Source organism: Acanthopagrus latus, chromosome 13, assembly GCF_904848185.1.
Source record: "Acanthopagrus latus isolate v.2019 chromosome 13, fAcaLat1.1, whole genome shotgun sequence".
Taxonomy (NCBI): domain Eukaryota; kingdom Metazoa; phylum Chordata; class Actinopteri; order Spariformes; family Sparidae; genus Acanthopagrus; species Acanthopagrus latus.
Window position 1 is genome coordinate 5091978 of NC_051051.1, and position 10621 is coordinate 5102598.

At 43.6% G+C, this 10621-nt stretch overlaps 1 protein-coding gene across 2 annotated transcripts in view; it reads left to right on the forward strand.

The window, feature by feature from the left end:
- The window catches only part of pcdh1a (protocadherin 1a), a 91182-nt gene extending 81019 nt beyond the window's left edge, over nucleotides 1–10163 (forward strand). For both annotated transcript variants that reach the window (XM_037120734.1, XM_037120733.1), the window contains exon 5: nucleotides 6059–10163. In XM_037120734.1, coding sequence (XP_036976629.1) covers nucleotides 6059–6429 — 371 coding nt within the window. In that variant the 3' untranslated portion in view covers nucleotides 6430–10163. The remainder of the gene's footprint in view (nucleotides 1–6058) is intronic.
- The last annotated feature ends 458 nt before the right edge of the window (nucleotides 10164–10621 follow it).

A 10621-nucleotide genomic window follows, 5' to 3' on the forward strand; every position in this document is an offset into this window, starting at 1 on the left:
CCTGCATCGGCCTTAAAGAACAGATGCAAATTTTCTAAATTTAGGCACTGATGTCTAACTAATGCTTTTCTAGACTCAACATGCACATTCTCCTCGGGAGTCCCTGAAGCCCTCTCTGCATGAATATGAGATTGAATCCAGCATATAGAGTAATGCTGTTTATTATCCGAGCTGACTGCTTCAATAAAAGATTTAGGGGAAAACGATGTAGGCATCTTTTCTTCCTTTTTCGACTCGAGTACCGACTGGGTCCATGGTCAAGACGAACTGTACCGTGGTTTGTGGAGTTGTCTTAATGCAAATGATGTGTTTTGTGTTTATTTGGTGGGTTTTGATTTTATTGGCTGCGAAAACAAAGTTGGTATTGTTTGAACTTATTTGAGCCAAGGAACAGTGCTAAACCAGGTCTTATATTCATAAACCTGAATCTCCTACATTCATGATAAATAATTTGTTTTTTCTTTTTTGTTTTTTTTTTTTAGTGCATTGGCAGCCTGCTGCAGATCAATATTCCGTTGTCAAGGTTCAGGAGGCAATTTCCAGTCAGTAATTGGCCGGCAAGCCAAACACAGTGTTGTGGGCAGAGCCATGAAGTTGTTCCCCGCACAAGCATTTCACAAACACCTCCGTGCACCGACGGAGAAACGATTATATTGCTTACGAAAAGCAACTCTATCATCATTTAGAGGTGTTTCCTTCCTGGTCCTCCACCAGCGTTTTTGAATCTGTTTTTATCTGAAGATGCCTCGTGTGTGTCACAGTCTGACAAAGCCTTAGTACTGGTTGACATTTCACACCGCATATCAACTTCTCAATTGGAGGAGCTGGTGCATAGCGTGATCTGTCAGCAGGTGCTAAGGCTTTGTCAAATGCAGCGGTACAAAAGGCAGTCTTCAAATAGAGGAAACTCTGAGACAAAATGGTGGACGGAGAGAGAGCTGACAGGAGGTGTACCATCACCCACTGAACCATCTACTGCGGCTTCTCTTGACGTGCCTCTAGCCGACATGTCCACTCATCAGCTTTTGTCAGCGAGAGGCTGGCCTGTTCAGGAAAGCTGAGGATTCAGACCTTACTGAATCTGTGAAAGGAAACTTCAACACCAACTCTGATTCCTGCACAGCGCCCCCCCCCCCGATTTCCCTGTTTCCACCAAGACATTTAAAACCACTTCAGATTAGAGATTGAATTACCTTTGCATGTGTGTAATATGATGCATCAACATATTCTTATTTGCTTTTAAAGACACAGAAGACAGAGAAAAGCATGCTGTTGTATGCATTGGAAACTACACTTTCCCATCACGGCTGCGTGAGAAGGAACTTTGTAGTTTGAGTGCTGTTCAAGCAAATTGATGCCAGTGAGCCACAGTCTCATAACTAAAGAGTTCACTGCAGCTGTACCTCTCATGTTACTGTCTGTATAGGCCAAGGTATAAAAGAAAAAGAAAAAAAAGCCCTTCAAGCCTGCACATTCTCATTTTCACTCGTGAGTTGTGAGAGTGCACGTCTCAGGTTGCAAACTGCTCCATTGTTCTTTTTTTTTTTTGCATTCCACTATGATGAGCGAAGGAACATGTGCACTCCGACACTGTTTGTGTGCTTGTAGCAAGTTTTTCCTCTCTCTAAAAAAATGCTCCCCTCTGGAGGAAAAAAAAAAAAAAAAAGAGTGTTTTTGCTAGCTTCTGCTTACTGTGAGGAACTGTTCTGAGCACTTGAATAACAAGACTTGACGTGTCATAGCTAAAGCAATACAAAACCCTCAGTTACTTGTTTTTCTTACCGCTTATGACAACCATGGAATACATTCACACCTGGTTAGTACACCTATAGCCGGCACCAGACACTAATGTCTACTCACATGTGGGATGCTCCCTCTTCCCTTTTTGTTTCCCAGGAACTTTTTTGGTCATTTACCACGTAAAACTGTTTGCAGGGACCACAAATACACCATTAATATCACTCACACGCTTCCAAACGATAGTAGATGTTTTTTTTTTTCTCCCCCGCCATCCCTCTATGAGCTGTGGGTCTCTCATATTTGTTCGCCATCGATCATAGCGGTGTGGCGCGCGCGCTGGAAAGCAGCCGGTGGGGAGAGGCAGCATTTGCAATCAAACAGAGAGGAGCAGTGTGAAATCTCAGGAAGAGGCAGCTTCCCCCATGCCCGTGGGCAGGGGATCAGACGATGAGGAAGCCTGCCTCAGACACTCAACACCTCCCACTGGCACCCTGATGCAAGCAGCATGCAAACCCACCCCTCACATGTATCTGTCAGCCGGGGGGTTAAGCTCTGTGTGTACCCCCACTCTGTAACTGCACTGTGGAGTGCATGTTATGCTACTGCAGTCGAGGTGCTTTTAGGGAGCTTTGCTAAGGTTTCACTCTGTGTCGCTGATGTGCTACTGAAGGTGGTAGAAGGTGGAAATTACTGTTTTTCTGTTTTTTTTTTTTTCTTCGTCTTCTTCTTTCACTATATTGCTTGAAGCAGCCAGATAGGTGTGACCCAATATAAAAGGAGAAAGCTACAGGTGCAATCCATCTCCAAGTCTTGAGGAAAAGGAGTCACTTCTGTGCAGAGAGCAAGAAATATCATTGCACCTGAAAAAAGCAAAAAAAAAAAAAGAAATCGCAAGCTCTCTAAATCCACTTGGTCTGGTCCAGCCACTGGCATAATAGTGCTGTGGTTTGCCCATCTGTTCTCCATTGTCCACCTTGGCTCTCCATCCATGACATACAGGACTATAAACTCTAAAGGGTTTGTTCCAGACTGTGAGCAGATTTATTTCAGGCACAGGTACAGGAGAAAACACACTTGAGCAAGTGAGAAAATACCATTTTTTTTTTTTTTTTTTTTTTATCCCACCGTGCCTTCGGCTGCACCTTCACCTCATGGTTGACTCATTGGCTTTATCCCGTCCACCGCATATTCAAACAACGATCGTTTCAGCCAAATGCGGGAGTGTGTTTCTGATGTGCGGAGCAGACGGTGCTCTGCCACACTGTAAGTGGGCACTACAGCTACAGATGGCTAACAGCCACAGCAAAAGGCAGACAGCAAAAGTACTATTATCGGTATTGATTCTTTTTTTTTTTAAAAGATGGATTTGAGTGTGACACAGAGGTCAGCGCAAGCAAATGTAAAAAACATGTGCTTTCACAAACGGCGCTGATAATGATCGGGACACGCCACCATAACTACACAATGAGCCATTCATTATACTGCATGTTGAAAGAGCTGACACGTGAAGGCGAAGCATGTGTTAACAATGACTCCGACGCGACAGGTCGGAGTTATTTGTCAGTTAAGAGCAGAAAATATGCCAAAGCGACTTTATAAATAAAACCATATGAAATTTAGATGAAACACTAACAGACAAGGTAATGGCCTACTAAAATAGCTGCCATTAGTGCATTTATGCTCTCTCCTGATGACGTGAGATCTGCGCTCTGGCGTTGTCTAAGGGAAATGGCAGACTTTTGGCAAGCCAGACCCTGTATTTAGCTGTCACTACAGATTTTATGGTCCCTGATGATGATGAGTACGGTACAGAATATGTTTTAATTCCTGTTGCCAGCACATGTTATCGTTCTACATTACATGTTTTCTTCAAAATTATGTTTGCTGAAAAACACAGTTGTCTCTAAAGTCGATTACCGACCCAGTGTTAACCTTTGTGTCTCTTATCCCATCTTTTGCGAGACTGAAAGAGAAATGACACATTTTCTTTTCTAACTGTGAGCTCTCTGCGCATGTATTCACACCACGCGCACACATGTAATGGCAATTTCTTATCCTCGCAGAAACAAACATGTCCAATTGTGGCAAGTGTTTTTAGAGAACCTGTGTAAATGTACCTCTTTTTTCTGCCTTCACACTGATTTTTTTTAGATGCGGAGCCTCTCCGAAATCTTACGCGAAGCCGCTTGGTGTGGCATAAACCTCCTGGAAGCTGTGCAGAGGTTTTAATCAAGTGTGAAATCCTTTTGGAGGAGATGCCTACACGACTGTGCTTGTGCTTGGAAGCGTACTCCTCAACCCTCTCCCCAACTCTCTTCCCATGAACATCTTTTGTAGCGAGGGCCCATTCCACCGCAGTGATGCATACAGACAACGCTCTTAGCGGAGCCGAGAAAATGAAACTCCGATCACTGTGCACGAAGCCCACCGTGCACAGAGACACACACAGAAACACACACTCCTTGCTCAGTTGTCTTTCCTCAGAGCTCCGTACTCAGTTTCCTCTTCCTTAATCAGGCATAAAAGTGCAGTTCATTCATTTGAAAAGAAACCATTGACACTTGCCTCGTAAACAGAGAGGGGAATTTGACTCGTAAGCATAATGATATAATTAAGCAAGAATAAGGCAGATCATTGCTCAATGGTAAAGCAAATGAATTATATAGTCTAAACATCTGCGATTCAGGATTATTCCAAACAATGAGATTAACGGTGACAATAGCTCAAGCTATGCATTCTCTCACAAACAATGGGACAATTGTATATGGATTAACCATGAGTAATGAACATTTTAGACATAAATTGGGAAATTAAGGACAAATACCTTCCACTAATGTTTATTAAGCAGTTTAAAATCTTAACTTGTGCCCTGCCATCGCGTGAGCCATCTCACTTTGGCTCCTGATTGATCGAGAGCCTCGGCGGAGCCAGACGCAGTTTTCTTTTTTCCCCCAGCCTCGGCCGGCCTGACATTTTGCGTGATAATTATCTCGCCACTGGTCATGAGTACAATACTGATGGTACGCCTCGCAGGCTTACTGTCAAGCCGGCACTTTCTTTATTAGCTGTGAACTCTTGCCACAGCCCCCCTCCCTGTTCGTCATCTCGCACGGTTGCATCATTCACATGCAGCAGCATCTTCTCCACCACGAATACATTCACTGTCTTTCACACACAGTCCCACAAGCGAGCGGCATCGGTGATGGACGCACTCTTTGATGGTGTGGACAGCATCGAGGCATTACAGTAATGCGTTTATCACAGCAATCAAAAAGTTTACACGGGGGGGTGACACGGCCGATTGGCAGATCTTTGTCGTCTTGCTCCTCTCCTCACAGACATTGATTTGGCTGTCCCAGTCTGAGTCTGAAGGGATAACAAAGATAAATTGAGCAGTATTTCCATTAAAATCTGGGCTGTATGTTTAGCTCGTCAACAGGTGGGCCGCTTAACAAGTCTGTCGGCGGCCAGCTGCACATATCTGGTAAACAAACACGCGGGGTTCTTGAGCGCGGTTTTCACTTTTAGAAAACCGTCTGTTAGTCTCTGAGTGATGGCTGGAGCCGAAACTTATTTTGGAGCTTTCACAGCTTGTACGTCAAAACGAGGTCACTGGGTCATGGGCCCATTTATTTAATTAGGAACAGTTGAATAGAAAATGGATGATAATCAAGGGCAGGGAACTCATTTCAGCACTGTCAATCAATAGCTCGTTCAGCAATGGTTTTTTTGCCCGAAGGGGGAACCAGCCATTCTATAAACACTAACACATGTCTACTGTATGTGTGCCTGTAGCAGTCCGTCCTCACCTCTTTTTTCCCTATTTTGACACCTTGTGACCAACATTTACATACAATGGAAATCAATACGTGGCTGTTTTAATGCTTCGACTACGCCGCGATATGTTCCAAGCGTACCTACTGCTGCTGGATACTTCTAAATGACATAGACACAGCACGCCACCTCCTGAATGCATCACACCAGCGAGTGGACTGCACACACAGAGTAGCGCTCATTACACAGTGCATAGCAACAGCTACATAGCAACTGCTGCCGACTGCTTAGCAACAGCTGCAAAGACATCAAGGAGGAGGGGGGGTGGGTGGGTTTCATGGGGTGTTTCAGATGACACCATTTCTGTTCACAAATGCCTTTTTACAACTTTTATTTTTTTTTTAATGTTCCGATGTTTATCACTATGAAGCTCTCTGATGGCCCTGTGTTTTTCTCACTCTCTCCCCCTCTCTCTCTCTCTCTCTCTCGCTCTCTCTCTTTCTCTCTCTCTCTCTCTCTCTCTCTCTCTCTCTCCTGCCCACAGACATCCGCTCCCTCCCTGACGTGGCGATGACCGGAAACTGCACAACCGAGTGCAGCGAATTGGGCCACTCAGACGCCTGCTGGATGCCCGGGCATCCCTCCCCCGTGCGCAAGGCCAGGAACCCCCCGAAACTCTCCACCTTCGTGCCTTACCAGGAGAGAGGGAGCCTGGGACGCCTGGCGAACGGGAGCGCCAGGCTGGGTGGCGAGGAGCACCGGCCGCGCCTTCCGCCCTCCCGCAGTGCCTATTCCAACAGCGGTCACGACGCCAGTCAGGACTGCCCCTTAGAGGAGATGCCCCTGAGCGTAGCCTCTGATTTCCCACCCACCTCCCCCTCCACCCACACTCCAAAAAGAGAGATTTACCTGTGAGGAAGTATCATCGTCCCATACGGTGCACAAATGAAGGAAAAAAAGGTACACCCACTTCAAGAAGGAGAAACAGGCTGTCCACATGCTAAAGCCAATGCCCATTTTGTAGTCAACAGTAGGCTGTGACTCATCCAATCACTGGCATGAACACTTGTTTTCTGTCATCTCCTCCTTAAATTATTAATTTATTAGCATATTTATTAAGAACTCCACAAAGTCAATCAACGCACTCACTCATTTATTTATACAAAAATCTTGAAGGATACAATTCAAAGTGATCCAAAAAGGAAATACAGACGGTAATTGCTACTTCAGTAGTAACCGATTCTCTTTGTAATTAGCCAAGTCCCATTCTGTGAAGTGATCTCTTGAATATGAAAGTTGTGATCAGTGCTCTTGTGCCATTACTCGATATAATTTAATAGACAGCCGGGCCAGGCCCTATCAGAAGGCGTAACACTTTTGACTAGCAATCAAGTGAAAAACGGTCTATCTTAATGTACAGTGCTGTAAATACATTTTGAATGGTGTGTTCTACATATATTTTTGTCTGGCATAAGCTGAAAAAAAAGGAATTGCCTCAGAATTTTTAGCATATTTAAGCTTTTCTTTGCTGCTGCTGTTTAGACTTGATTGAAACCATCTCCAGAAGTGGAGCTCGATATATATCGTGGTAGGCATTTATCCGCTCCACACAGTCTCACACACGCACACACACAAGCGAACTGAGACACTCACACACACACACACACCTTTGACCCCTAATCATGGTAGAATGGCCTTTACCTCTGCTCCCTGTAGAGCTCTGCCACTGGTGGAGGAAAGGCTGTGCGGCAACATTTAAACTGACATTATGTTCCACTGACTCTCAGCACTGTGACCTATCGTTCATCATGAAAACGGTTGACTTGGCCACAGTACCCCGGAGTCACGATGACCAAACGCGGAGCGCTCGCACGACCTATTCTGATTGGCTTTTTTTTTGTCGTATCAACGTCTGGTGACTCACCATGTTGATGAACTCAGACCAGTGTTTCCATTTGAAAAGCTCTTTTCTCTACCGTGACAATCAGACGGGGTTCGAAGTGTAACTCACAATCCTCTCCCCCTATAGCTCGTAGCCCTTTCTCCCCCTCGTGATCCTTGTCGATCTGATGAGAGGAGTTATTTACATATAAGCGGCGCTAGAGTGTGGAGAGCCACTGCAGAGTACTCATGGAAGTAATGTCACACCGATGTAAACTATGGGAGCTTCATGTCGAGAGCGCTTGCTTTGTTTTTACGAGTCCTCACTAGATACTGCAGAGGTGAATTCAATACACAGAGCACCAAAAGCAAAGAACTGACAGATTGTGTGGATCCTCAAGTCAAATAAATATGTAGGTTAGACGGAAGAGGAAGGGGGTTATTTCAAAATAAATGTTTGATTTTGTGTCAGTAATCAATATCTAATACAGGACACTGTGGAGACATTAGATCAGATCAGATTCACTGCAGCTCCTGTTAATTATGATTTTCCTTGTATTGAGGACAACATGCTTAATAAATTATTAGGCATTTTCCCTCCTCTGGCTATTGAACAGAGAATAAAAAATAGGGCATGCCCGTGGGCTTCATTTATCTTTACAAAGATTTTCCAAGTGAGGCTGAAGGATACGTCTGAAGGACACTATGTATTAGCCAGTAATTGGATGTTAATGATGACAACACTGGGCTGCCTTACAACATCGTAGAGCCGAGCTGCTGTCTTTGATTTAAACATTGATTTGATTAGATTTGTAGATACCTTTCACCTCTGCAGAGTATTTCCATAGCGAGATTGTGTCTGTGAGTAAGGGTGGAGGAGCCCAGAATGGACGTTTCCTAATTAGGGTGAGTAATGAGTCCTGAGCCGGGGCATGTGCGAGCACACCCCCAGGACAAGGCACCCACCAGATAATGCAAAATCCACCCGCAGAGCTACAATCAGTTAAAAGGGGTATTTTTATCAGCGCTTGCCTCATCGCGCTGCCACTGAAAACAGCGTTTAGAATAATTAAACTGGAAACATATGGAAATTACTGGACATGGCCGTGATTAAATAAGGTGGGCGATTATCCTGCCTTGAGGGGGGGAGAAAGCACATTATGCCGTTTTCAAAGCCATTTAGCGACTGAAATAAAATTCAAACAACAGCCATGATACACTGTGATTAAACCCCCCACCCCACCCACCCACAGCTCCCTCAAGCAAACCCCTCTCAGAGCTGTGGATAGCCGCTTCACGAACTCAAAGCAGCGGGTAAGATCACTGACCTGGAATTAAGGACAAGTGAGAAAGATAGCGGCGAGCGATAAAAACCAGTGTCACATAGCCTCAATCACAACTTTATCTATTTAAAAAGAAAAAAAAAATGCTTTGACTCGATTCAGATTCACTCTGCATTCCGATTTATCTCCGAGGTTAAAACATCAACTTTAGTGGAATCTGGAGTGTATTCTTCAGATTCGTCTCCGATCAACGGGGCTCGACACAAACGGAATGACAGGAGTTTAAATCGTCTGCGAAACACAGACAAAGCCTGGGCCTATTTTCCCTCTCTGTTAATGAGTCGGACTCCAGCCGATAATGACCTCCTGCTACTCAATCCTGGAACAATATATCACCGGGTCTGACCTTTCTTTTGAACTCATGCTGAATGAACTGTGTTTACTTCTCTCTCTCTCTCTGTCAGACACAGAACAGTCCTCTTTGATCAAAAAAATCAAGAGGACTTCATGACGCACCTAAATACACTCAAAAAGTATGTTGAATACTGTTTAATTTGTACTTAACATTGATTTAATGTTGAATTCACTTGAGTATCTTTTGCCTCTCTGTAGTGTGTATCGTACGGTGATCATTTCTGTGGACAAGATGGACAAATTTACTGTACTGAAATTGGCCAGGGATATTTTATTTTATTTTATTTTATTTTCCTTTTTCTTATCGATCAAAGACTCTTAGCGAACTGGTTGTGTGAAAAAAATAAAATAATAATAAAGAAAATCTGTCGGTGGTGTAATGTACATAGATCTCCACAACCCCAAGTCTGCTGTCAAGCAGGCGATGATTTTAGCATGAATTCCAAAGATAATTGGTAGAAACTGTTTACTCTTTCTTTTTCCGTTCTTTTCTTTTTTACTTTACTGAAGTGTCAGTTCCGGTTCATACTCAAAAAGGCCCCTTCTCCCAAAACGAACTGAAATTAACTGAACATTTCATCTTTTTTCACAGTTCATCTAGAAACAAAGACAATTGCCTTGAAAATATGTCTTTGCAAGAGAGAATCTAGTTGTTATCCTAATTGTTGGTATATTTATATAGGATAAAATGCTTGTGATGCCATGTTTTTGTACAGTTTTATGTACATACAAGTGAAGCTTTCTAAAAGTTCTGAGAAAAGCCGATGGCATATAAAAATTGTAACATGTTTTTCTTGAGATGTGCACATCTTGCCTTGGTTGGATTGACCTTTGCTGAGTCAGTGTGAATGTGGCCGTTCTATGCCTGCACTGTAGTCATTCACCGGCTCCCACCTCCTGAGGACTTAATCAGTTTTTATGTTTATCGTGAACAGTGGATTGTCTTATCTTACTAGTTTGTTAAACTCCTGTGTTCGGCTTTGTTCTGTTTTTCGCATGTTGACAAATTCTCTTGTAATACTGTAAGTCCTCATGAACTTTGTAATAAAATCACTTCAGGGAAAAAATGAATCCTGTCTGTGTTTTTTTTTTTTTTCTTTTTTCCTTTGTTTTTTCTGTTATTATTCATTGCTTTTCGAGTGTTAAACAACGGTTTTGGTTGTTGCATTTTCATAAGAGGTTTTTTTTCACAGCCTCGGAGCTACACTGTGTAAAAAAAAAAAAAAAAAAAATGTGTCTAACTCTAGGACCCAGGCTCATTAAGGAGAACCAGTATTCTTGACATGTGGGAACCAGCGCCTCATTTCTAAGTCAGGAAGCCCCAGAATGTTGAGAGGGAAGCATTCCAGGGCTTGAAGTAGGAGAGTCCCAGGACCTGTGCTCACTACTTCAACTAGAAAAACATCGTGCCAGGAGTACACAGCCAGCGTCATGCACTGAGCTTGACACAGAACATTTTCTTTAAAGCATTGATGAGCTGTTCATTGCTACACAGCTCAGAAAAAGCACTGTCTTGTGATGCTAATTTC